At 45.9% G+C, this 27,895-nt stretch overlaps 1 protein-coding gene across 1 annotated transcript; it reads left to right on the top strand.

Moving 5' to 3' along the window:
• Positions 1-90: 90 nt before the first annotated feature.
• On the top strand, positions 91-27,895 carry ITIH2 (inter-alpha-trypsin inhibitor heavy chain 2). The gene is made up of 21 exons (XM_045522089.2): positions 91-306; positions 1,967-2,041; positions 3,896-3,928; positions 5,241-5,410; positions 6,032-6,136; positions 8,610-8,772; positions 10,259-10,366; positions 11,034-11,162; positions 12,491-12,607; positions 14,477-14,645; positions 15,227-15,352; positions 16,933-17,114; positions 18,601-18,786; positions 19,358-19,497; positions 20,889-21,058; positions 21,894-22,031; positions 24,025-24,138; positions 24,593-24,791; positions 25,339-25,511; positions 26,793-26,904; positions 27,596-27,895. Exons 1-21 carry the CDS (start codon positions 223-225, stop codon positions 27,741-27,743), a joined length of 2,841 nt encoding a protein of 946 aa, XP_045378045.2. The 5' UTR covers positions 91-222; the 3' UTR covers positions 27,744-27,895.

Below are 27,895 nucleotides of genomic sequence, written 5' to 3'. Positions count from 1 at the left end.
TGTTTGAATAACCTCTGGGCGTCTGATCCACCCCTGCAGCTTCAGTTTGAACTCCAGAACAAATATTTGTCTTGTTTTGGAACAAAGTTTGAGAGCTCTCGTCTTCTCTTTTCTGCTTTTTAAAAGCCAGCCGTCCGGCTCTGTCCCCCGAACGTGGGTCAGTGAGCGGTGGGATTCTCCCCAGACCCTGCCTGGGAGCGCTGGGCACGGCCGCCCGGCACCATGAAGGGACTCACGTGCTTCCTGGTCTGGTTCCTTCTCTCTAAAGCACGAGGCTTCGAAATCCCCACCAATGGACTTTCAGAAGTAAGTACTTCCAGAAGACTCCTTGCCATCAGCCCTGTCCGTTCGCTTAGTAACTTGCCTGTTGCTTGTACATTCGTGATAAAATTCATCTGAGTAGAAGTGTTCACTGTTAACGGTGGGAGGGGGGGTGGTCAGGGTCCTGGGGTCCCTGGGGCCCCCAGTATCTCCATTAAAAAATAAACACACCTAATTACCTTCCCTCCCCCCAGAAAGAAGTGCTCACTGTTATAGTTACTGGAACATGTATTTATACTTTAAAGCGTTAATGGATTCTACATGAGAATCAAATCCATGGGCTGGCGCCATAGGGTGGCAGGTATGGAGGACAGCCAGTCCCTCCTTATCTGAAAAATGGGGATAATAATTGAACTAACCCAAAAAGTTGCTGCAAGAATCAAGTGACATATGTAAACTATCTAGCACAGTAGAGCCCAAGGAGGGACTTCATAATCACTAGCTGCAGGGCTATTGTTATGAACTTACAAGAGTGCAGGAAAAGCCATTTTCAAAGCACTGTTGTTTTTCACACCTAAGTGAACAATGATTTCCAAATTAAGGGCACTTTAAACATCTCTGTTAAAGGGAGGGTAGCGGGGTTGGAAAGGGATAAATTGGGAGTTCGAGATTTGCAGATACTAACTACTGTATATCAAATAGATAAACAACAAGTTTATACTGTATAACACAAGGAACTATATTCAATATCTTGTGATAACCTTTAATGAAAAAGAATATGAAAACGAGTGTATGTCTGTATATGTATGACTGGGACATTGTGCTGTGCACCAGAAATTGACACAACGTTGTAAACTGACTAGACTTCAATAAAAAAGAATGCAAATTTTTTTTTAAAGGAGGGAGATTGGGCAAGTGGGCTGGCAGAGTGCAGGAATTACTCCCTGGGAGCTCGAGGTCACTGCTTCAGACCCTTGGGCCTCCTCAGGGTAACGAGAGTCTTGAATTGAGTCATCCTGAAAATCACACAAGAGCTATTTTGCTGCCGGAGGAACAGCCTGTGTTATGGGAATATCCTGGAAGACGCAGCAGCTTGTGATGCAGAGTGGATTGCCTACAAAAATGCCAAAGAGCAGGATGGCATATTTGCAAGGGAAAAAAAAATTGCTCTGTCTGCTTAGAAACTATCATATTTTCCGACACTTTAAAAACCACCAGAGTGTGTTGGAAATCTCCTTGGCGGAGCCAGGAATTGAAGCCAAGACATCCAAATGTGTTTGTGCTTTTTCAGGCACTGACTGGTATTCTCTTTTGTATCAACAATTGTAACTGGATGGGTAAAGGTTCGCGTTTGTCTGCTTAGACACTGCCGAGGCCCCCAAGATCTACCCAGTGCTCCCCCAGCACCTGCTTGGTCCCTGGGTTACTATAACCCCTGTACCTGTTAACTGGATGCCTAATTGTCTTCAGGCAAACTCAAAAATGAATTCCTGCATCCAACAAATTTGAAGATATTAACTTCTGTTTCCTCACCTCTGAGACATAACTAGCAAACAAATACATTAAAGAAATCATCGTATTAAAAAAATGAGTTTGCCCAGAGATATGGAAAAATCAGACAAAATCATACATTGAATACGGTACACCTGTCAGCAGCTGCTTCTTTTTTGTTAATCGAAGTGAACATCCTAAATCCTTTTTTAAGTTTGCAGAGTATGGCGAGCTTGTGGAAGTGGCCCCAGGCGAATTTCAAGTTGCGCCGGAAACCCGTCGGCACCAGGTACAGTAAGCCTCGGTTCCAAAAGGGAAACTAGGTCAACGGGATCATGACTGAAGACAGAAGAAGAGGACTGAGATGCGTTTTGCTAGATTTTCTCAAGAGCTTGTATCTTAGTGCAATGGCATTACATCCAGGGGGAATCGCGGTCAAGGTGAAATAAAGTGAAACCTCCACGCGGCTGTCTGTTAGCCTCCACGCTGTAAGGGTCACCTTGGTCCCTTAAAGAACACATGGCTACGTGTTTTCTTCGAAGTTTAAGATTATGGGATGGTTTTACTGCCTTGTAGGGAGGAATTACTCCTTAGGAGGACATTTCTTACCCCAGCGGTGGCAGACGCCTCTTACTACAGGCATATATCCTCCCCCACCGGTCACTACTGTCTGGGGAGTAGCTCACAGAACACAGGGGACCAGGCTGCGCTGGCGGCTGCATCCCAGAGACCAGCAGCATCATAGACAAAATCTTCTAACTCACAGAGATGAGTTCTCTCGGGGGCTTCTCCCACGTAGAGCCCATGTGCTAAAAAAAAAAAAAAAAAAAAAAAAAAGTATTTGTGGAAGCAACGCTAAGCTGACCTATGACATGTTTTGTGTGGGGATGAATTTTTGACCTGCTACAAGTCCATGTGTTTTGTGGACTGATAATGTTAAAACCCAATCGGCAAGCCCTCATGTCAGGGTCTCCCGCTAAAAGAGGAATCTTAGTCGTTGAGAACTGCATTTAAAAAGTCCAAAAGAAGGCAACTGCTGGCCTCACTAGGGTGCAAAACACCCCCTAAAATTTCAGTTCACCCCAAATCAGACAAGCTAAGCTTATAACCAATTCTTGCATTATTCTTTAAAAGTCTGCCAGGCATTAAATGTCCACCCATCACTCAAAAGGCAGTCAGCTTTCCATGCCCCCAGGACAGTCATTCGTGTGGCTAATTCCGGAGCACAGGGGTTAGAGTACAGAATTTTCCACCTGCCGTCACCGCGCCTGCCTCGGGGCTAAACCATCGAGGAGATTCGTTTACGTCTCTGTCCCCACGTAGCTTCATCTAATGAAAGAAACAGATATTCGTTCCCACTGACTTGCTGCTATGAAAACACTTAGTCAAGTAGAACAATGGTGATATATGCCACTCAGCATGAGTTTGGTTGAATATTTTCATTTAAAAACATTTGGTTTTGGAGGGAGGGTATAGCTCAAGTGGTAGAGGGCATGCTTAGCATGCACAAGGTCCTGGGTTCAATCCCCAGCACCTCCTCTAAAATTAAATACATAAATAAACCTAATTACCCCCCGTAAAAAATTAAATTAAATTAAATTAAATTAAATCACCCTATTTAAAAATTTGGGTTTTTTTAATTAAAAAAAATTTTCCCCTTAACAAAGGCACTGGGGATTGATTGAACCCAGAACCCATGCCAAACACACACTGTACCACTGAGCTATAACCCCCATCCGTAAAAATACTTGTTTTGAGGTGGGTGGGTACAGCTCAGTGGTAGAGCACATGCTTAGCATACACAAGGTCCTGGGTTCAATCCGCAGAACCTCCAGTAAAAAAATAAATAAATAACCTAATTACTCCCCTCCCACTTCCAAAAAAATTAAAAGCTCATATTTAAGCATTGAATCAAAGGATGATGGACACGCCACTGAAAAGGGGCTGAGACATCTGTTCACAGAAACAAGCCAGAAAGTAGTATTCAGGACTATTTGATATTTAGGTCTTGGCTCCAGTAAATGAGTTTACTGCTCAGTATGGAAGAAAAAAAAATTTTTTTTGACCAAGAGAAAACAGTTTTTTCCCTCAAGGTAATAAGCAATGCACTTTTGAAGACTGATTCTCCAATTTCCTTTCACAGAGAAGTGTTTCTGGAGAACCTGGAGAAATGGTGGTAAGTTGACTTTGATTTTGTTAAAAATTGATGTTTGAATGACTTTTCTGTTACCTATTATTGAGAAATCGATACAGTGGCCTCCTTCGTCTTCATCACTGAGAGCATTTACCTGCCTTACGAAACAGCCCCCTTGCCCAATTCTGTTTGGAAGCCCAAATTCAGATGACAGGGTGCAGTGTGCGCACAGCGGGAGTGATGTCCCCATGAGCTGGAAAGGGCCCTCCTCTTCATTTTCTCAAGTTTTGCCCGACAGCGTAGGTTTCATCCAAGCATGTGTATTTACTCCAGTGTAACAGTTCTGATTTAAAATAGGACCCCTAAAGGCATGGGGGGTACAGCTCAGCGGGAGAGTGTGTGCTTGGCGTGCACAAGGTCCTGGGTTCAATCCCCAGTGCATGTTAACAAGTTGAAAGGTTTAATCTTGGATGACAAAGTTTGGGTAAAGGACACTCAGTATGGAAATAAACCAAACCTTTCAGAGGAAAAAGTAAAACCTAGTGGGTCGTGTAATTGCCAGAACCTTGAAGAATCTTACCCTCTAGAGGCACCTCCCAAAAGATATGTGTTTTTAGTAGTACTTTGTCTTTGAGCACATGGATACTGGAGCTGCCTTAAATCAGCAGAGAGGGACTGAGGAAGGAGTTCCAGAGTGCCGGACTGTAGCTCAAACCCATGAGAATTCCCATATTTTGTCTTTAGATTTTTTTTTTTAATAGAGGTACTGGGGATTGAACCCAGGACCTTGTGCATGCTAAGCGTATGCTCTACCACTGAGCTATACTTCCACCCCCTCATATTTTGTTTTAATTTGGGAAGGAGAAGAGGACTGGGAGAAGATGAAATTACAATAGATAAGACTGAAGAAGGTAGGTCCCAGTTTGGGACTTTGGGGACCACCCCACCATGCCCCTGGCAGTGCCCCACTCTGAAGATACAGCCCAGGTCCCCTTCCAACACTGTAACCCCGTGTCCTTTCCTTTCCTCTGCCCCGGCATTCTGAAGTTATTTCCTGCACTTACGTAATCCGATCTTGCCTCCCTAGAACCATTTTTCCCCCTTGTATTCTAATTTTTCAAATCATGATTTATAGACTTACAGAGCTGAAAGACATCTCAGGATATCTCGCAACAGAGGCAGACTTCTGCCTGCGGGGTCTTCCCAAAAGTTATGCTTAATAACACCCGAGTTGTGTGCTGACCAATGCCTTAGAACGGTTTGTAATAACATGGACCGCTGTTAACACCAAATACATAGTGAGGCTCTGTGTAATTTTCTTTCGAGTACAGTTGTATTTTCTTGCCAATTACAGGGCGATGTGGATCAAGTCACCCTTTCTAGCTATAAAGTCCAGTCTACTATTACTTCTCGGATGGCCAACACCGTCATCCAGGCCGAAGTGGTGAACCACTCCCCACAGCCTCAGAGTGTCGTGTTTGATGTTCAGATTCCCAAAGGAGCCTTCATCTCCAACTTCTCCATGTGAGTAACTACTCTGTAGAACCAGAAGCTGGATACCCTCTACTCACGGAATTAAGCCCCTCATACCTTGAAGGGACCATGATGGTCAGCTGCTCCAAGGGTTCTCACTTTCAAAGCTGTGGACCCACTGCGTATCAAGAGCCATCTTGCGGGGGGAGGGTGTAGCTCAGTGGTAGAGCATGTGCTTAGCATGCACGAGGTCCTGGGTTCAATTCCCAGTGCCTCCATTTAAGGAAAAGAAGAGTCATCATGTGCATGGGTCCCCGGCATTTGTTTCTGTTCGAAGGAACAGAATTTGTGAAGGATTTGCTTTTCTTCTCTAATAAATGAAAGTCAACTTCAGCCTGTCTCTATGGTAACAACCTCCCACTTACTTGGGGAGAGAAAAATACATGGCGCTGCCCTGGCTTAGGGGGAACCACACACGAGTGCGTGTGGAGCTGCACAGAGTCACCTACTGGATATGTGCCCGGGCGTGGGACGGCTGGATCATAGGGTAAAGCTATTTTCAGATTTTTAAGGAATCTCTGTACTGTTTTCCACAATGGCCACACCACTGATGTTTGCTTGTGGTGCTAAGACTACCGTTTGGACCAAGCATGGGCCCTCTGTCATTTTCAGGACTGTGAACGGCATGACTTTTACCAGCTCCATTAGGGAGAAATCTGCTGGCCGAGCCCTCTACTCACAGGCGAGAGCACAAGGCAAAAGTGCGGGACTGCTGAGGTAAGGGGGGGTCCGCACAGCCGGGCTCCTGTCCCACTGCTGCCCGCCTCAGCCCCATCCCCTCCACGGCGGGCCAGCCTCCAGCAAGCGCAGACCTGGTCGCAGGTGGGAGAACGGGGAATCACCGTACAGTTGCCCAAGGCCTCCTGCAGCACCTGAGCTGCAGGCGCTCTCACAGCCGCCCCCCAGGCAGCGCGGCGTGCGTGTGGAGGGCGCTCTGTGACTAAACGTGGCTGCCAGCAGAGCACGCAGAGGCCGTGCGGATCCTCTGCCGAGCCGGGCCCAGCACTGCCCACCTCTGCAGAGAAGGGTTTGGAATTTGCTGTAATGATTTTTTTTCTGCCTTGTTTTTATGGGGTGGCACCCTTTCCAGCACCAGTTACTTAGTGTAGATTCTGTTTACTTTTTTCTACCCATTATAGTCTTAACTAAGACACTGGGAATGGCAGACCACCCTCAAAGAGGCAGCCTCTCCAACAGGAAGTGTCAAAGGAATGTTCACTGGTCCTCACTGCGTATCTAATCTCCTCCCAGAGCCTACATGTGTCTTTCTTCCTCCTCCTCCTCTACATCCCAAAGTTCCCTTCAGCTGAGTTTCTTTCCATTTCGTTCATGTGTTCATTCATTCAAAAAATGCATTGAATGTCAACACTGTACCCCGTTCTGTCAGAGGTGACAGTGACACCACAACGAACACTGTCAGGCCAGTGGGGAGACAGCCTCAGAGCCTACACTGTATAGCCTACATATGTGTAACACACAGGTGACTTCTTATATGTAACATACATGTGACTTCATATATGTAACATACAGGTGACTTCATATATGTAGCGGACAGGTGACTATCTTATCTATAACATATAGGTGACTGTCTCATATATAACATAGAGGTGACTATCTAATATGTAACACACAGGTCGTATATATAACATACAGGTGACTGTCATGTAGATAATATAGAAGTGACTATAATATATAATATATAAGTGACTATCCTATATAACATATAAATGACTAATAGGTATAACATAGGAGACTATTGTAAATAACATAGGTGACTATATATTATATAGGTGACTAATATATATAAGTGGCCATAATATATATAACATATAGGTGACTATCGTATATATAACATATAAATGACTGTAATGTGTAAAACACATAGGTGACTATAATATATGTAACCTATAGCTGACTATAGTATATATAATATACAAGGGGGTGGTATATAACGGTGCAATGTGCTAATGTACAGAGGGTGCCAAACCCTTCAGGGGCCCCAAGGACCAAAGGAACAATTCCATCTGGGGGTCCAGAAGGTCGTCACAGAAGAGCTGATGCTTGCACTGAGCCCGGAGAGATGAGCAGACTTCAGCCAGGAGAGAGGACAGGATAGCCCAGGCTGAGGGAACACCCCCAGCGTGGACCCAGGTTCCTCAGGTCTTTAATCTTGAAGTATCGTTTTGCCTTCTTTACTCATCACCTTGACCACAGCATCCACCCACGTATTACTTCTTCAGTCCACAAAGACGTGTTTGTAGCAGAGAGTCTTCCAGGTACTGCAGATACGACAGAGAAGGAGCCCACGCACCAGTCCGCCCCCCAGATAACTCAGCCTCTCACCGCACGCGCTACTCCTAAGCTCCGTGTGTCTTTTTCTCCAGCCGTCCAGTATCCCAAGCTCATCATGGTATTTCCCTGATCCCAGATGAGCTGGCTGTGCAGTCTCACCTTGCTTATTTAGCCATTTAATTATTTAATTTTTTTAAAAAAAATCACTCATTGTTTATCCCAATGCTCAGATGGTTTTCTCTTTAAAACCATCAACACCTCAAGATTAACGATCACATTGGACTTGGTGTGTGTGGGACTAATGCTGGCCTCATGCTGGAAATAAAGAATAATGCTGGTTTCATGCTGGAAATCATAACTGGCCTAATGTTGGAAATATATACTCAATTTGATGAAACAGTAGATGTCTTCTTTCTGAAGACGTTCAAAAATATAAAGAACCCTTAGAATGAGTCTCATGAGCAGCAGGAGAAATGCGAGCTGTCTTTGGAGTCGATGAAACTTGGGTTTGAGTCCTGCCCTTACAGTCGACTCGCCGCGTGGTCTAGAGCAGATTCCTTACCCTTCGTGAGCCGCGTCGGTTACCATCTGATGGCTGAGGGTATTGGTATCCATCCTGCAGAGCTGCTGTAATAGCAATAATCTGTGTCAAGTTCCTGGCACATAGTAGGGGGTCAATAACTGGTAGCTCTTTGCAGGTGACTCCCAAATCTGTAAGAAGCTCTGGAAGAAAAAGATCAGGTAGGGGAGGAGAGAGAAATTCCAGGTTGGTGGAATGAAAGTTACCTAGAAGTTGCAGTTACCTCTGAGCAGGTTGACAGCCCAGGGAAGTCCGGTTGCCCTCTGCATAGATTCTGCATGTGATGACTTATGGGGGGCGGGGGATTCACATCTTTAGGAGCAGAGCTCTTGACATGGAGAACTTCAAAACCGAAGTGAACGTCCTCCCCGGATCAGAGGTGCAGTTTGAGCTTCATTACCACGAAATGAAGTGGAGGAAGCTGGGCTCCTATGAACACAGGCTCCCCCTGCACCCGGGACGGCTGGCCAAACACATGCAGGTGAGCATCTTGTGCAGAGCGTGCGGTGACGCCACCCTCATGGGGCCCCTGTCCCCAATCTGTACTCTGTCTGTCACCACTCTTTGTGGTGTTCGATGCCACTCAATGCTGCAGGACAGGGCGGTGTGCAGAAAAGACTATGGGTTTGGAGTCAACCAGACCCCTTCTCTACTGATTTCAATGCCGGCTCCTCTCCTTCTTAGCTGTCTCGGTTTCCTGTGGCTGCGGTGACAAAGGACCACACACACTGCGTGGCTTAAAACAGCAGTAATGTGTCCTCTCGGAGCTCTGGAGGAAAGAAATCTGAAAGCAAGGAGCTGGCAGGGCCACAGTCCTGAAAGCTCTCGGGGAGAGTGTTTTTTGCTTCTTCTGGTGTCTGCAAGCTGCTAGCATTCCTTGATGTGTGGCCTCGTGGCCACTTCACTCCAATCGCTGCCTCTCCGGTCACATCACCTCCTCCCCTGAGTGTCTCAAGTCTCTCTCTGTCTTGTTCCTGTAAGAACACTTGTCACTGGATTTAGGGCCCCCTGGGCAGTACAGGTTGATCTCATCTCCAGGTCCTTTATCGCATTTGCAAAGACCCTTTTTCCAAATCAGGTAGCGGCCACAGGTTGCAGGGATTTGATCTAGACATATGTTTTTCAGCGGGGCCACCATTCAACCCATTACCCTCGCCTTCTGACATGCATCAAGTTATCCTGAGTCTCAATTTTCCCATCTGTGAAAAGGGTACTCAGCACACGTACATGCCTTGGTTACAAGTGAGACGAGCTGGTGGAAATAGCTGGCAAGTCGTAGGAGCTCAGTGAATGCTGAGTCAGTGGTCTTCCTCTGCACCGTGTCCCCCACGTGGCACCCCAACTATCATCACCTCAAGAGAGCAATGCCTGGGGCATTGCACTGTCTACCATTTTGAACTCACCTTTGCTGTAATTGTCACCTCTTGCCTTAAGAACTAAGCTTCACTTTTCTTGGCTCGAATCTTTGTGACATCACATGAACATCTGTGTACGACAGAGATCTGGAAGAAACCCAGGGAAGTGCACAATTCAACCTACTCTCCATTTGGCAGCTAGGAGGGTGAAGCAGGCAGGTTGTGAATTGCTCATAGATGGAGAAGATGGAAGGAGATGAATGGATCATGGTAAAATTTTCATTCCATTCTTATAAATAAAAATGAATAGGATAGGATAGGTTAGAATAGAGTAGAATAAAAGGAATTAAATCCCAGAGAAGTGAAGCCATTGAAGGGGAGTACTGATTTGCCCAGAGGGTCTTTGGCCTCCGTGGTGAGATGCATCGTATCCCACAGAATGTAAAGGGCATGCAGAAGTGATTGTGAACCCATGTTGGGTCTTCTTTGAGAAGAGAATTTTGATTTCTCAAAGATGAGAAGAAGAGTGGAGGACTTAGTCGTTGTACCTCTTGTTCAGAACCCCTTGAAAGATGTTTTAATGCTTTGAGTCATTTTCTTTCCCACCTCTAGGTAGATGTGCGGATCATTGAGCCTCAGGGACTGAGATTTCTTCATGTTCTGGACACCTTTGATGGGCATTTCGATGGAGTTCCGGTCGTATCTAAGGGACAGCAGAAGGTACCATGAGCGTTGCATGTCACATAGTTGAAGTGGCCACGGGCTCGTGGGTTCTGCTGCTTCTCTGGGGGATAGAAAAGTGACCAGGTGCTGAGCTGAGGTGACTATACGAAGGAACAGGGATCCTTGAGCAAAGTCTAGGGTCTTCCACGGGGTGTACAGGCTAAAACTACTGATCGTTCCATTGCATTTTGACCAGTGGCCGTCCACTTTGGAGCTTCATTTCCTCCAAGTCACCCGCTTGAGCAGTAGCTAAAAGACAGCTCTCACATAATACAGAGTGGATTTTCATTCATCTCAGCAAGAGATGCTCAGCTTAATTCTCTTTCCCTTAATGGCCAATAATAGCCACCTTCGGAAAGATCGGAGTCCTCTCAAGACCCTTTCACCAACTCTTTCTAGAGCTGGTAGCCGTTTCTACCACGGGGGGGAGGGAGGAATTCTTTGAATCTCTTATAAAGGACTGAAACCTGGCCAGCAGCACCTTGGGCTGTTAGTCGCCCCTCGCACCCCTTGGGTTGGCCCCCCCATCAGTAACGGGGCTGAATGGCCCCGGGTCATGGGGCCGCACCTCTTCTCCTGTGTGTGTGAGAAGGCGCAGCCATCAGCCCGGCACCTGGAGAGGGAGGGGGGCCGAGACCCGCTCGCACACCACTGTTCTTTCCAGGCACACATCACCTTCAAGCCCACGGTAGCACAACAAAGAAAATGCCCCGACTGCTCTGAGACGGCGGTAGACGGAGAGCTGGTGGTGATGTACGATGTGAACAGAGAAGAGAAGGTCGGTGAACTTCAGGTGGGTGAGAGCAGACTTGAGGAGAAGGGCCCTGCCGAAACCAGACCTCTACCTCTCGTTGAATAACCCACACCCTCCGCCTCTGGGTGTTCCTAGCTGCCAACGCAAGTGTCCAGGCTGCCAACGAGGGACTAAAATCATATTTCTCTACGTGTCGCCAAGCATTTTATGTCAAGATAACTGAATAAGGGTCACTGGGTCTCATGCCCTTGGTCCCAGAAAGGTACTTCTAGGCCTCAAATGAAGAACCATAGGAAATCACAAAATGGGAATTTTAGATGACCATCCAAGGCCCTTTGCAATCAGACTATCAAAGAAGGCACGGAGATTATGTTCCTTGAGAGAGTTCTTGAGTGTTTCCCCTTCCTCTTGTGTCGTGTCTTAGATGTGGGTCTGTCTTTCCCCACACTAAGGTCAGAGCCCTTTGAGAGTGTCCAAAAGCCCGTGCTTCTCTCCAGGGCCTGGGAGGTCGGGGGGTGTCCCCAGCCACACAGCCTGCAGCCGGACACTGTCGCGTCCTGGTAGAAGCATCCAAAGGGCAATGGAAAGAGAATGAAGTGAGCCACTCATCAGGGGAAGACGGAGGGTGGTCAGGGATCCAGCCCGAGGGACCGCCTGTCAACTTCAAGTACAGTCCAGACTCCCTAGGGTGCAGATGAAGGTCCTTCGTGATCTGCCCAGTGGCTTCTGTGCCCTGAAGCCTTGAATTCCGGCATTCATCGCACTGAACCACTTACAGCGACCTAAGGATGCCCCAGGGCTACACAGTCTGGAAGTCTCCTCCCCAGCCCCACCCCCAGCCCCCACGCTGGCAGGCTATCTCCAAACTCTCACTCAAGTCCAGCACAGATGCCATTTCCTTGGGAAAGGACCCCACCCCTCTTCTGAGGTAGACGCACCTCCACTGGGTGTTCTCGGAGAATTTTATTTTGCTGGAATTTTCCCTGGGCTGGAAAATTGCCTCTGTATTTGTCTGGATCCTCTACTTGCTCATGAGCCTCATGAGAGCAGGGGCTCCTCCTGATTCGCTGTTGGTTCGCAGGGCGCCTGGAGTGGAGGCTCTCAACGGAGACTGGGTGGAGCGGAGGGGACTGGAGTGAGACACCCTGGGGGTTGAACTGCTGAGAAGGCTCGGAGCTTCCTAGGGAAGGAGCAGGAAGGAGAAGGGAGGGACGGGTGGACCCCAACCCTCTGTTCTCTTCCTTACAACCGGCCGTCACGCCTTCTGCTCACCATGTGTCCCCTCCTCTCTCCATCCCCAGACCCTCATCTTCCTCCATACCAAACATACGTAATGGTTTGTCTCACAGATAGTTTCTGGTTTTCAGGTATTTAATGGATATTTTGTCCACTTCTTTGCTCCTGAAAACATGGACCCAATTCCCAAGAACATCCTCTTTGTCATCGACGTTAGTGGCTCGATGTGGGGAGTGAAAATGAAACAGGTAAGTACCCCCTGGTTGACAGTGGGCCATGGGCTGCCGACTTTCCTCGACCTCCTCCTGGCACTACAGTTGTTCAGTGTGCCTCCCGCCTAGGGCTTGTCTTAGCTCAGGCTGCTGACAAGGTTACACGGACTGGGTGGCTTATGAGGAGCAGAGATTTACTCAACCCTCACCTTTTTGAAAAATATCATCTCAGTATAGCCTCTTCTCACTCTGCTCACTCTTCTGCTTTAATATTCTTTCAGTTCTTCCGTATAACATTTTACTCTGGTGTCTTGCCGTTGTTCATGAGTAACTTTGAAACAGTTATGTGCATTTTTTCTAAATTATATTGTAATTCATTGAGGGGGACCATCCTGTCTCATGCTTCCGTAGGCTCACTCTGTGTTAATGGTATAGATGTGATTCTAAACCAACAAGGACATTTCATCCATTCATTGATGGCTGGATCCATCCATTCAACCACTTTGAACAACCAACGAACCTTTCATTCACTGAACAACCAATTCTGACCATCCAAGTGTTCACTACTGTTCTGGGATCCAACAGCTGGAAACAACGTGGCCCTGCCCACTGTGCTTACACCCAAATGCTGAGGTTCCCATCGGGGTGTTACTGACATTTTAGGCTGGCTGGTCCTTTATTGTGAGGGCCACATTGTGCATTGTAGGATGTTTGTTTGTTTGTTTGTTTTTGTTAATGGCGGTACTGGGAATTGAACCCAGGACCTTGTAATGCGCTCTCCCACTGAGCTCTCCCTTCCACACACAGATGTTTAGCAGCATCCCTGACCTCTATCCACTAGATGCCAGTAGCACCCACCCTCCCAGTCGTGACGATCAAAACTGTCTTCAGACATTGCAGGGAGGACATTGCTCTCAGTTGAGAACCACTGGTCTAACACAACAGTTTATTCTCTCCTTCCTTCTTGCCCTCCCTCCCTCCTTTCCTCCTTCCTCCCTTTCTTCTTTCGTTTAACAAATGTTTACTAAGCACCTACTGTGTGTCAGGCATTTGGTTTATCACTGAAGTTCAGACGACTGTTACACACCCAAGTGGACACGTCCAGTCCAGTGTTCAAAAGGGTGATAGCGAGCTGTACGTGGTGGAGCCACCAGCATGTAGAAGGTACTGACAGCAGTGAGCCCAGATGAGAACAGCAAGGAGCAAGTGGAATTAGAGACGAGAACCAAGAGTGAACCCTACACTCTTCCAATAATTAGAATAGTTTGGGGAGAAGAGGAGGAACCAGCAAAGGAGATTAAGAAAAGCAGTCAGTGAGTATCAGAGGGGAAAAAACCAAGACAGGCCGAGGTTCTGGAAGATAATGAGCAAGTTGTCTTAAGAGGGAGATGTGACCAGTTCGTTCAAATGCTGCTCGGATTGGCTCTGAGGCTCATAATCCTGAACTTAAAATGAGACCATGAAACTGGTCACGCATAACGAAATGAGATGGTGAAAGTTTAAATATCAAAATGCAGACAAAACATGTTCAGGATCCGTGAGAGGCAGACCTGTGTTTACTGAGGTGGGTTCAAGATGTTTTCTAGGAGAATTGCACCTTGAAAATGACTAGGATGAATGATTGGTCCTCCTCGTTTCTTCTTAGGCTTAAAGCTTATGTATTAAGAATCTTTTCCATTCTTTCTTTTAATTGAAGTGTAGTTGATTTACAAAGTTGTGTTAGTTTCTGGGGTACAAAAGAATGAAATCATGCCATTTGCAGCAACATGGATGGACCTGGAGATTATCATACTGAGTGAGGTAAGTGAGACAGAGGAAGACAAACATTCCTATGATATCACTTATAAAGAATCTAAAAAAAAAAACTGACACACATGAACTTACTTCCATCCTCTTTTTAAATAGACAGTGGAAGCCATGAAGACCATATTGGATGACCTACGCACTGAAGACCAGTTCTCTGTGGTTGATTTCAACCACAACGTTCGAACCTGGAGAAATGATTTAGTCTCAGCTACAAAAACACAGATTGCGGACGCCAAGAATTATATTGAGAAAATCCAGCCCAGTGGAGGTGAGGGGGTTCAGCCTGAAGCCCAGGGAGCAAATTCCATTAGATTCAAACCTCAGTTCACATAAGAAATATTCTTCCCTCCCGCAGTGGTCTGTGCCCAGCCTGCCATGGTCTGCCTTAAATAATACCTTTATCGTTCCATGAGGAGTACTAAGTTCATGGTGGAAGCACAACATATAACCCATCCCACACACGCTTTTACCATTCCATCCTCAAAAAGGGGTGTCGGGAGGTGGCACTAGCCTTTTTATGGCTCGCATGGCCTAACATGTAACTGACTACAGAACAGTGTCCAGGTGCATCGGTACCTTCAGTTTGGTGGCTAACGACACGTCGATGTCAACGTGCTTTGAAAGGGTTCATGCCTCTCTAAGGGAAGCGTTTACTACAAAGTGAGGATTTTATGCCACTGGGGAATCTTGACCAAAATTTACATCCCTTGGAAAGCAATGGAATGACTTGGGTGCTGAATAAATAAATTATGCACGAGTCATCACCAGATGAATCTGAACCCAAGATGTGATGGTTTGGGTGGAAAGTAAGAGTATCTAACAGAATGGCATGCTCTGTTGCGTTCACAGGCACAAATATCAACGAAGCCCTCCTGCGGGCCATCTTTATTTTGAATGAAGCCAACAACCTGGGACTGTTGGACCCCAACGCAGTGTCACTTATCATTTTGGTGTCTGACGGCGATCCAACAGTAGGCAAGCATCACTTCAATTTTCTAGCGACAAACATTTATACTGTGGTTTCTTGGGAACGTGATTTTCTTGAAATGGGAACTCTCGTGACATTTACCTGAATTTCTAAACTGTTTAAAACCCATGCTTCCTAAAGAACCCTGAAGCACTCACCCCACTTAAAACAATCCCCGGACATTTGGGGAGATGCTCTGGAAAGCCGCCCTTTTGCCTCCACAATGTGGGGAATTCAAATCGTACGCCGTGAGGATTGCTGATAGGTGCTAGTGAAATGCATTTATTTCCTCAACTTGACGTGTGTGAGATGGTGCACAGGAGTGAGTGTGATGAGTGTTTATCCAGCTCTCCCAGGAGAACCTCTGAGTAACTTAGTCCTCCGTGCTTCTCCACACTGCTCACTGCACCTGATGCAGTGAGCTTTCTTCTCTGATGCATCCTGTGTGTTAAGCACTTTTCCTGTCCACAAAACGGCCTGCCACCTCCCTGCTTCTGTTGCGTACCGCTGTCTTTATTTGCTTTATTTGCGTCTTTGCGCTGACAAGCATCAGTGGGAGGGAGAGCGGCGCTGCACTGCAGTCCGTCTTGTAGACACGGTCTGTGTCTAGCCGGCGCCCGGCACAGCTCAGCGGAAGGGGAGTGAGTGGTGCAGTCCTGACAGTGCGCCAGGGTTCTGGAAAGAGGGGGAGTGAGAAAGAATGGCGGCCGTGTGTATTTGTTATGATTTAGTGTTTTCCCTCCTTCCATCAGATGACTTTTAAAATTTAATTTTAGAATAAAATCGTAAAGAAGAAAAGGAAATACAGTAAAAAAAAAAAAAAAAACAAAAAAAAACCTGTCAGTTTCTCACTCCTGACCTTCAACCATTCACTTCTTGTCCCTGGAGACAGTCACTGGTTGCCAATTTCTTGTGTATCTTTCCAGAGATGTTCTATGCATATCTATATACTCTGAATACAGACGCACACACACACATATATATGAAAGTGTGTACATACACACACCTGTACTAATGCATCTTGCATACACTGATCTTCACCTTGTTTCTCTCCCCTTGAAAAATGCATCTTTGAAGGAGGAGGGTATAGCTCAGTGGCAGAGTGTGTGCTTAGCATGCGCAAGGTCCTGGGTTCAATCCCCAGTACCACCATTAAAAAAAATAATAATACATAAATGAATCTAATTACCTCCCCCCAAAAAATGAATAAATTAAAATTTAAAAAATACATCTTTGAGCTCATTCAATAAATACATAAATAATTGCCTTGTTCTTTTTCATAGCTGCATAGTATTTCCCAGTTTGAATGTACCATAATTTAACCAGTCTCCCTTATTGGTATACGTTTAGGTTGTTTTTGATGTGTTGCCATTCCCAATAACGTTGCTATATACCATCATCCATACTTTAATTCAGCATGTATGATTGCATCTGTAAAAAACATTCCTGGAAGTTGAGTGACTGGGTCAAAGCATAAGTGCATTTTTAATTTGGACAAATTTTGCTAAACTGCTTTCTGTGGGTTTTCTCCTCAAACTTTATAACATGGCCTCCTTGTTTATTTCCTTCCTGTCATCGTCACGTTTAGGTGAACTGAAATTGTCAAAAATTCAGAAAAACGTGAGGGACAACATAGGAGACAACATCTCCTTGTTCAGCTTGGGAATAGGATTCGATGTCGATTACGACTTTCTGAAGAGGCTGTCCAATGAAAACCGTGGGATCGCTCAAAGGATTTATGGAAACCAGGACACTTCTTCCCAGCTCAAGGTAACATTTTGTTCTGCCTTATTCTTTTTTTTTTTCTTTTTTCCTTCACTTGAAATCATTCAACTAGCAATAGCTGGTGCCTAAATGAAGATGGCTGAGTTTAAGTAAACATTGGCATTATTTCAGTGATAGCAGGTCACAAGAATCTGGAAGTGTTCCAATTCCTTGCTCATGCACCCCACCCCCACTTGTGTATCTGCACTAACAGTGAGATGAGAGGCAGGAAGGTGATGGGTACACAGTTCTTTATTCCTTGAAGAGGTCTTGGGAGGCGCTGTCAGATCTTCTTGTGGCTGTCAGTCTGCTAAGCAATTGGTCCTCCTAATAGTCATGGCTACTCTTTTCCCTTTCAAGTAGACTGGCGTCTTGGAAATCCACTTTTAATGGCACAACACAAATCAAGCTATAACCTATACATTTCCTTAAATATAAAGGATATGAATTACTTGTTTATTTTGACTAAATGGACAAGAAGAAGATGTAGGAGAAGAAAAATATACTTTACCCCTCTCCCCTGTCAGTTCCAGGTTCCGTTTATCAACAGCAGGCGCCATATTTAAACCTGGGAACAGGGAAGAGACGGGTTCTGATTTGGGGATGTCAACCCAGGTGACTTACCTTTTTTGTTGTTAAATTATTCGACTTTTCTAATTTTTATATATACATATACACACATGTATATGAAGTCTAGTCAGTTTACAATGTGTCAACTTCCGGTGTACAGCAGGATGTTTCAGTCATCTATATGCATACATATATTCATTTTCATATTCTTTTTCATTATAGGTTATTACAAGATATTGAACTTAGTTCTCTGTGCTCTACAGTAGAAACTTGCTTATCTATTTTATATATAGAAGTTAGTATTTGCAAACCTTGAACTCCCAGTTTATCCCTTCCCACCCCTTTTCCCCACTGGTAACCATAGGTTTATTTTCTATGTGTGAGTCTGTTTCTGTTTTGTAAATAAGTTCACTTGTCTTTTTTTTCTTTTTTTGTTTTAGATTTCATGCATGAGTGGTATCATATGGTATTTTTCTTTTTCTTTCTGGCTGACTTCACTTAGAATGACGATCTCCAGGTCCCTCCATGTTGCCAGCTGACTTATCTTATTATGAGTGTCCATGCGCTTTTCACGCTGGTCGTGACAGAAGGAAAAAATGCTAGGCTCTTACATCCAGAATAATTGTCTTTTTTTTTTTAACATTTTTTATTGATTTATAATCATTTTACAATGTTGTGTCAAATTCCAGTGTTCAGCACAATTTTTCCAGAATAATTGTCTTAACAAGAATGATCACCTCTGTTTCAGTTCACGTAATCACAGTGAGAGTTTTCCATAGCTTTCCACAGAGATGCTGGCAGAACACACTGAGAGATACCTGCTAAGCACTTAAAGAATCTTAGAGAACAATGCTTGAGAGCTATAAAGTGGTGTGAAAATAATGATTTCTCTCTCTCTCTCTCTCTCTTTAATGAATTACAGAAATTCTACAACCAGGTCTCTACTCCCTTGCTGCAGAACGTTCAGTTCAACTATCCCCAGTCGTCAGTAACGAACATCACTCAGAACAGTTTCCATAACTATTTTAAAGGCTCCGAGATTGTGGTGGCAGGAAAAGTGGACCCTGATAAGCTGGAGCAGCTCCAGAGTGTGGTCACTGCAACTTCGGTATTTGTGCTTATCTGCTTCCTCTAGAAACACTGACTGGTCCCCTGGATACAGCCCACCTGCTGTGTTAACAGGCTGATACTCTGGCTTCCAAGAGTCACATATGCCGAATAAAAGCAATAAGTAAGGGGGAAGGGTATAGCTCAAGCGGTAGACTGCATGCTTAGCATGCCCGAGGTCCTGGGTTCAATTCCCAGTTCCTCCTCCAAAAATAAACAAATTTAATTACCTTCCCCCACCAAAACAAAAAACAGAAAAATCAAAGCATATCAAACATGTTAAAAAAAAAAAAAGGAAGTGAAATAAAAGCAATAAGTGAAAGAGAGGACATGAGCATATCTGTGCCATGTTCCCAACTATTGTATAAATCCTTACCTTCTCATCCCAAACCCAGTCCCCAAATCCAGAGGTGTGCGCTTACTTCCTCTCGTGCATCCTTTTGAATTGTTTTGCATTCCCCGTCTAGTCGCATGGTACCCCACGCCTCACAGGAGGTACTCCAAAAAGTGTGAATTGATGAGCTCCAGTTCTGCTGCCCTGGTGTCTTTCAACCGAACCTCTTGTCATCCAGGCTAACACAGAGCTGGTCTTGGAAACCCTGGCCCAGATGGACGGCTTGGAGGATTTCCTCTCCAAGGACAAGCATGCGGATCCAGATTTCACCAGGAAGCTGTGGGCCTACCTGACCATCAACCAGCTGCTAGCCGAACGGTAGGAAGACATACGCCGGAGGGATTTGCAACAGCAAAAGGTTTGGCTTGACTAGTTGAAGTAACAGACAAAGAGAGTTTGGAGCCAAGACACGCAGCAAATTATTACAGGGTTTCAAGCCTTTTCACTAAAGCCGGGCTCACTCTTACTTTCTTGACGTACAACACACATACAGTAACGTGTGTGGCGTGCGTTCGCTGCCAGTGTCCAGTGTAATGCTTTTTTATGTGCGTCCCCCACCTAGTCAGCACCCAGAGTCAGATACAGATTTCTCTCATCTTTGACGTTTCTTTCGTTCTCTTCCACTCAACACCCACCTCCCACCTCGAGTGGAAGTCCCTGTTCTGACATCTGTCACTGTCAGTTACTTTTGCCTGTGACTACATTTCATACAGTGACACAAACTGTGTCCTTTTCTTTCTGGCTTCTTTCACTCAATATGATGACCTGTTTCATCTCCGGCTTCTCGGTTGACCTGTATTTAAACTCTCCAATGTAAAACCTTTATTTCTAGAGTACTGTATGGTTCTCTGACCGCCTGTATCAGAATTACAGGGGGGTGTTTGGATAAGGAAAGTACTGTTCTCGAACCCCACGCTACCTGTTTGATTCTCAGAAAGGTGGAGCAGGGTCACCTGAACTAGGTTGGGAAAAACGAAATACGGCCGTAATAACTGCTCAGAAAATCCGCGATGTCAAATAGGATTGTAAATCAGACACGAGGCTGTAAGCTGTGGCTTTGAAGCAAGTGCGAAACTTCCCTGCCCCTTTACAGAAACGACTGGGTGCATGTAAAGGTATCTAGCAAATTGCTGCAGAAGCTAAATACTGATTTTTAAAAACAATCGCCATAAAGTGGTTCAGTGGTTGCCGGGGGCAGGGGTGGGAGGATGAGCAGGCAGCGCACGGGGGATTTTCAGGGCAGTGAAACTAGTCGGTCTGATACTGTAATGACGCATGTCTGTTACTGTGCGTTCATCCAAGCCCACAGAATGCACAGCCCCAGAGTAAACCCTAACGTCAGTGCGGGCTTTGGGCGACCAGGACGTGTGGACGTAGATGCATCAGGTGTAACAAGTGGACCGCTCTCGTGGGTGGCGCTGAGAAAGCGGAGGCTGCCGTGCTGGGGAGGGGCAGGGAGTGTACGGAAAATCTCTACCTTCTGCTCAGTTTTGCCGCAAACCTAAAACTGCTCTAAAGGATAATCTATTTAGAAACTTCCTTAGGACTACCTGGCCGGAGAAAACACTACGCTTCATGAAGCCCGTTAGTTGTGTTTTAACCCCGTGGCCCCCAGGGTCCCGGCTGAACCCGGGAGTGGTGGGCTGTGTGGCTTCAGCGCAGCCGGGCGTGTAGTGATGCTCTGTCGTGTCTCTCTTCCCTGAACACAGGAGCCTGGCTCCTACAGCGGCTGTTAAACGGGAAATTACAAGAACAATCCTGCAGATGTCCCTGGAGCATCACATAGTGACGCCCCTCACGGCGATGGTGATTGAGAACGAGGTGGGGGATGAGCGCATGCTGGCCGACTCCCCTCCACAAGACTCTTCCTGCTGTCCAGGTCAGTCTAGCTGCCTGGGGGTCTTTCTTACCCCGAGCCAAGGTCCCCCAGTCCCTGCTGTCTCCAGCTCTTGTGCCCAGTCCTGTGTCCCCAGGTGCCCAAGCTCTCCCTGTCAGTTTGAGGACAGTTTACTGCCGTGGTCTTCCAATGTGTCTGCTCCCTTGTCCCCCAAAGGAATTCTGAAAACCTGTACCCCCCCAGCATGTGTTGTTTAAATCAACATTAATTTTTTTTGACCTTGTTTAAATAGTTGCAACAAATTTCATTTGGGGCATATTGAAAATAAGGATCTTTAAAAATAAAACCATTACATCACTGTTTCAAGTGTATTCAATGCAATGGAATACCTGATTTGATAATTATCCATTTAAAAAAATACATGAACAAATTTGATTTTAATTATCAGAAATTTTATATTGTTCTTTTTTTCTAGTTGAACTTCTTTTTCCATTCCGTTTTCCTGGCAGAATTAGATCCTAATGTAATATATTTTTATGCTTGAAAGTCTTTCATTGCTCATCCTACTCCTCTGCAAGAAAAAATACCTTTCCAAATTGAAATTTTTTTCAGTTTCTTGTGACCGTAAGATTCTGAGTGTTCCAAGTTTCCTTGTAGACTGAGTTTTCTTAAAACTGCTGAGAACCCTCTAGCAGGCCCACACTGCATGGATGACAAAAGGAGCTGGAAGAGAGAGGACTGGAATAAAAATAATGGACGAAAATCTTAGCTGAGAACCTCTGGGGTCGGTCTGCATAAAAACAGATTCCAGAAATTATAAGCAACTTCCACGGAAAAGTAAACCTGGAAACTGATGGAGACAGGTTTTTCTACACAGGTGCCCTGTTCTACGGCAGCAAAGTTCCTCCAAATGCATTGCCGTCGTGGGCCAGCCCTTCGCCGACACCAGTGATCCCCATGCCTGCGGTGGGAGCACAGGTGCTTGAGACGACCCCCCCTCCACACGTGATAAGAGGTAAATGGCCGTCCACGCTGCTCCCACATCCTGGATCTCAATCGGATCATAATTTTGTGGAGCATTTATACACATTAAAAAAAATCCTGGTAAAGTAAGTGACTTTCACAGGTATTATTGCCTCCCATGGAAAAAAGATGGCCCCAGGTATTAGCCAGCTTGAGCCACCTTAACAAGATACCATACATAGACTGGGTGGTTTAAATAACAGAAACTCATTCCTCAGAGTTCCGGAGGCTGGAAGTCCAAGAGCAAGGTGTTGGCAAGGCAAATTTCATTTTCTTGGCTTGTAGGCAGCACCGTCTTCCTGTGTGTTCACATGGCTCCTTTGCGTGTGCACTGGAGAGAGAGAGACAAACAGACAGAGGGGGCAAGCTTTCCAGTGTCTCTTAAAGGGCACAGATTCCATCATGGGGGCCCCACCCTTGTGACCTTGTCTAACCCTCATCAGTTCCCAAGGCCTCACCTCTAAACACCGTCATGTTGGTGGTTACAGCTTCATCATGTGAATTTGGTGAGGGGGACAGTTCGTTCTGTAGCACCCCACTTCCAACTGTACAAGGCAAACCCTCTGGGATGGAAGAAATGCACCTCTCGTGTGGGGAGGGCCTGTGGGTATCAGTGAAAAGAACATTCTCTTTGGAGATTGCTCGTGCCACTTGCCTGAACTTGAGTGAGTTACTTAACATTTCTGTACTTCCTTCACTTTGAGAACAGGCACAGTGATACTCAGGTAGCTGGGTTGTTGATTAAATGTAAAACCATCTTTAAAGAGCTCACATGTAATAGTCACTCAATGAATAAGTGTTGTTATTAAAGATGAGAAGCTGTCAATTTTACGATCAAACATACTTCCATGTTGTTTCCTGTATCACTACATCATTATAGATTATTTCGGGGGATTGTTTATGTGTTTGCTGGTTCAGTTTTAATGGCGTACTTTACAATCCTGGTTTTGATCAGTGTTTGGAAACTTTTCTACCAGTGATTTCAGCAGGAGGCGTGGGTAGCAGGCGTGATTGCGTAGAAGACAGGAAAACGTATTTCCTTGTGATGTTGGCAGCTGTGGTCTCCTTGTGCAGATTTCTTTCTTTGCCTTCTCACTGTCAACCTCTGCAGTGAGGGAGAAGCGGTCCGGGGGAAGTAGGGGTGTCTCCCCTCCCATTCCTGGTCTCCTTCCGCGCCTCTCAGGGGAAGGGATTTCCGCTGCTTTGCAATTAGCTGGTCCCGGCAGAAAGCCTGTGCCTTTCCCTTCCTTTTATTTAGGAGCAAACGTCAACACTGAGAGAAGGAGCGCGTCCTTCTCCCTGTGGGAAGGTCCCAAGTGCCAGCTTAACCCCTGGCTGTTTGAAGTTTCTTTTTCTTTATTTGTTCTCTTTTTTTCTTTCCTTGGCTTACCATGTTGTGTTAATTTCTGGTGCGCAGCATAGCCATTCAGTTCCATGAAGTTTAAGTATCCGAGGAGCTCCCAGGGTGCCTAGAAACGTGCTGCTTTTCTAGACTGTGGGGAATGTAGGCCTCTTCCATCCAGAAAGCCTCAGAGCTAATTTCTAGGATTGTAAGCCCACTGCTCACTGGCTTTCGGATTCTGACAGAGAACGTAGCAAGGACTTTGAATTGATATTTATAATATCTTAAAAATATATCCTTATAGAGTTTTGTTTTGTTTTGTTTTGTTTACTTTTTTTTCAGTGGAGGTGCTGGGGATTGAGCCCAGGACCTCATGCATGCTAAGCATGTGCTCTGCCACTGAGCTGTACCCTCCCCCGACATTTGTAAAATAACATAAAACTCTGATGGAGACTCCATGAGGGAGGGACAATGGGTGAGGGCCGCTGGGTCCCCAGGGCCTAGAACAGGACCTAGCATGTAGCAGGAGCACAGTACACGTCTGTTTTCATGAAATTAAAGATGTTTGGGAACAAAAGACTGTTCACCTCACTCTTCCTTTCTGTGATTTTGTTTGTTTTCATCTTCTTTGTGTATTTTCCAGTTGAAAATGACCCACACTTCATCATCTACCTACCGAAAAGCCAAAAGAATATTTGTTTCAATATTGACCCAGAGCCTGGAAAAATCCTCAGCCTTGTTTCTGATCCAGAATCGGGTAAAAGAAAAAGATCTTATATTTGAATTAGAATTTTAGATCATGGTCATGCTTCTCTGTCACTGCCTGGGATTTCTTTCTTTCTCACCTTAATAAAATTAGAATATATATAGGTATATAATATATATGTAATATATATATTTCAAACTACATTTTCAAACTCCAATGGTGACAAATTAATTATAAATATATTCCTAACTGTTGGATCTATTACAGATAAAATATTCTGAGTATGAACTAGCAGAACTTATTGTGATATAATTAATTTAAACTATAATAAAGCAGTTATAAGATGAGAATTAGAAGGAAAAAATGTTATGTAAATCCTGAAGGAAAATAAAAGAATAATGTCCCCCATAGTCTCAAGTTTTATAAATTTGAATTATGGTGCTCACATGTGCCCCCCCCCCAAAAAAAAGCACACAAAAGAGAAAAGAAGTTTTTTTTTCTGCAGGGATTTTGGTCAACGGGCAGCTCATTGGTGCCAAGAAGCCCCAGAATAAAAAACTAAGCACCTACTTTGGGAAGCTGGGATTTTATTTCCAACGTGAAGACATGAAAGTAGAAATCAGCACTGAGACCATCTCGCTGAGCTGGGGCTCTCGGACGGCTATCCTGTCCTGGTCCGACACAGCCCGCATCCTCCATCAGAGGCAAGTACTGTCACATTCGAATTCGGGCGTGTCCTTGACATGTGACTACATCAACACATCCAGACATCCGTGACACAGAGAACTCAGAGTCATCATTTTAAGTGTGAATAAGTTGAGGTTCAGAAAGCTGGTTACTTCCTCCTGTTCCTGGCAGTAGTTTTGGTCACAGTGCGTCTCAGGGCTAGCCTGGCGCCTGGCATTAGGAGGTCCCCAGTTAGTATGTGATGGACAAGTGAATGAACCCATCAACTGAAGTCCAGCCGACTCTGTCAGAGTATGTTTAGAAACACTATGGTTGTGCACTATGAGGAATATCTTCCCATTAGTATCCGTTCGTTGTTGATACAGAAACAGACAGTGACGGAATTTCAGAGCCATGAGTGAAATCAACATTCTCCAGCCAGAACGTTGTAAAGCTCTTAGGAAACTGGGACGGTGGAGGTGGGGGTTTGTACTGGGCAGAATGGAGTCCTGTTAGGGGTGGGAGAGGATCACTGTCTAAAGAGTCTGTTCTGGAATCGTTAATTCCATTTTGACTTCCCATTAGGGTACTTGTCTCAGTGAAGAAAGAGAAAACTGTGACCATCGTCCTGGATAAAGAAATGTCCTTTTCCGTTTTACTCCATCAAGTTTGGAAGAAGCATCCAATCAATGTAGACTTTTTGGGGATCTACATCGCCCCCTCAAATAAGTTTTCTCCTAATGCACACGGACTGATAGGTAAAGTGTCCACCGTCCACCCTCGGCCTTGAGCAGCTCTGACTGTTAGAAGGTGGGCAAGTGACAGGTGTGGACTCAAGGGTTCAGGGAGGACCCACCTACACTCTGTGCCCTGGTCCCAACTTGTGAAGGTGCCTGAGTGACGACCCAGAGAGGTCAGTGTCATTGAATGGGTGTAACGTTTACTGTTGGTCACGGTTTCCATAGAAACGCGAGGCATTTCTCGCCATGCAGGGCCACAGGGAGAAGGCCACATATGGGTCAGGAACCAGGAGCAGGAGCTAGAGATAGGTTTAGAGCAGAGCCGTTATTGGGGTTTCTGTGGGGAAGACAAGACAGAGCAGGGTGGTTTGGGGTTGGCCTGAACAATTTCAGCAGCGGGCGCTGGGCTACAGGGTGGGCTTTCCTTGCCTGGGACCTGGCCCTGGAATGATTCCTCTGGGGCACACGGGCCAGAGAGAGGAGGTCTGGCTCTGGGCTGGTTAGTTTGCAGATCCCGGCCTTGTTCCTGGCTGCATCCTTTGCTATCTTTCAGAACTGGCTTTCCCAGGGAGCGGCAGTCTCTCCCCAGCCAGACAGGGTTTTTAAGATGTCAAAACATCATAATATACAGAAAATAGAAAACGTGATTCATACAACCGAACACAGCGGTGTGGGGTGACTCAGTAAGGCTGCAGCCAGGCCTGCCTGCCGTTCCTGACGTGGTTTTCCCAGGGCTGGGATTTCATCACGGAGTGAGCAAATTAAGAGAAGGGATGGGTACATGTTATGTTTTATGCTAAAGGCTGTTTTTTCTAACTGAAGAGAAGTGAACTGGTTTAGGAAGTCTGTGATAACAAGCGGGGCATCCAGGTCAACCTTCCCTACTTTGTAAAAAATGGTTGCAATTTCAGCATCACAGAGTTTAAGTGTCACAAGTAATTTGAGCTCTGCTCTCAGTTGGGACCTTCACGCCCACCATCAGGGCGTTTGATTCTACTCACGGTCCAGTAGCTCCACCTCCTACGTCCAGTAGCTCCACCTCCTACGTCCAGTAGCTCCACCTCCTACGTCAGTAGCTCCACCTCCTACGTCCAGTCCAGTGACCGCGGGGTGAGCGGCATGGCTTTGCCCTCAGGAAGGACCCATCCCGCCACCTGCATCCTTTCCCTCTCAGTCTGTCTTTCCACCGCAGGAAGTCTGGAGGGGGGACCACCATGCAGCTCGGGTCCCATGAGCAGCCCGTCCTTTTGTCTTTCCTCGGGTTACGTGTAGATACATGTCTGGACTTTGTTTCATTAGGCCAGTTCATGCATGAGCCAAAGATACGTATCTTCAACGAGCGACCAGGAAAGGACCCCAAGAAGCCAGAGGCAAGCATGGAAGTGAAAGGACAAAAGCTGGTTGTCACCAGGTAAGCATGGGACGCATACGATGGGAACCAAAAGGGCTCCTGTTAGGACTGGACTCAACGGCAAAGCGGAAGAGCAGGGAGAGATGTTTCATGGCAAACGAAACAGTTCACCAGGAAAAGACACACGAGTGACGTCTGTATAAGGAGACTGCACGTGGTCCATCTGAAGCGCAGTGAGGGGGTACGAGTACCGTACCATGAGATGCCAAGATTAACCTACTTTCCGCTCCTGCGTGCATTAGAAGCCCTGTGGCCACAAGCTGGGTACCTGAGGTGGCATCGCCCTTAAGCAGAACGCTCTCCCAGCCGGGGACGGTGAGAGGCACCTGCAGAGTCATTCTGCAGGTAGTTTGTGAGCTGAGCCCTGACACACTGGAGTTCTATTTCTACCTTTGTTTCCATATGACAGTTAATTTGCATGCTTTACCTGGCTGGAAAAGCCCTTATTGGTCATTCTCTACAAAGGTTATTTGAATTATCTAAGGACACACTGCTTGTTCCCTGTCCTTCTAAACCAAGCGCCGGGCTCTGGTGTTTTGTACGACTTGGAAAAGGGGGATGGGTGGGGCGGGCAGATACCGTGATCCAAGGGGGTGCAAAACCCAGCCAAGGGCAGTGTGCCTCCTTTCCGGGTGCGCAGGCTGGCCGCGCGCTGGCCCGGCCCTGACCACGCACTCCGTTTCCGTTTCAGAGGGCTGCAGAAAGACTACCGAACTGACAGGGTGTTTGGGACGGAAGTTCCTTGTTGGTTTGTGCACAACAGTGGGAAAGGCTTCATCGATGGACATTACAAGGATTACTTTGTGCCTCAGCTCTACAGCTTTCTCCAATGGCCTTAAAAGTTGACAGTTTGGGAAATTATATATACATTTTCCCCCCTGCCACTTTTGGAGTCATTCTTGAGTTTGAATCATCAAAAAGTAACCAGATATTGTGCTGGCTTATAAAACCTGTTAACATGTCTGAAGAAAATAAATACTTTTGCAAAGAA

The sequence above is a fragment of the Camelus bactrianus genome, chromosome 35 (assembly GCF_048773025.1).
Source record: "Camelus bactrianus isolate YW-2024 breed Bactrian camel chromosome 35, ASM4877302v1, whole genome shotgun sequence".
Taxonomy (NCBI): Eukaryota; Metazoa; Chordata; class Mammalia; order Artiodactyla; family Camelidae; genus Camelus; species Camelus bactrianus.
Note: the sequence above shows the minus strand (reverse complement) of the source record. Positions and strands in the feature narration are given on the sequence as shown.

What these genes read in the sequence shown, in the direction of transcription:
- ITIH2 (XM_045522089.2), top strand. Translation starts at nt 223, where the DNA reads ATGAAGGGACTCACGTGCTTCCTGGTCTGGTTCCTTCTCTCTAAAGCA. An exon ending in TGACGGCGATCCAACAGTAG is followed by an intron (nt 15,353 to 16,932) that starts GCAAGCATCACT and finishes CGTCACGTTTAG; the next exon opens with GTGAACTGAAATTGTCAAAA. An exon ending in GTGTGGTCACTGCAACTTCG is followed by an intron (nt 18,787 to 19,357) that starts GTATTTGTGCTT and finishes CTTGTCATCCAG; the next exon opens with GCTAACACAGAGCTGGTCTT.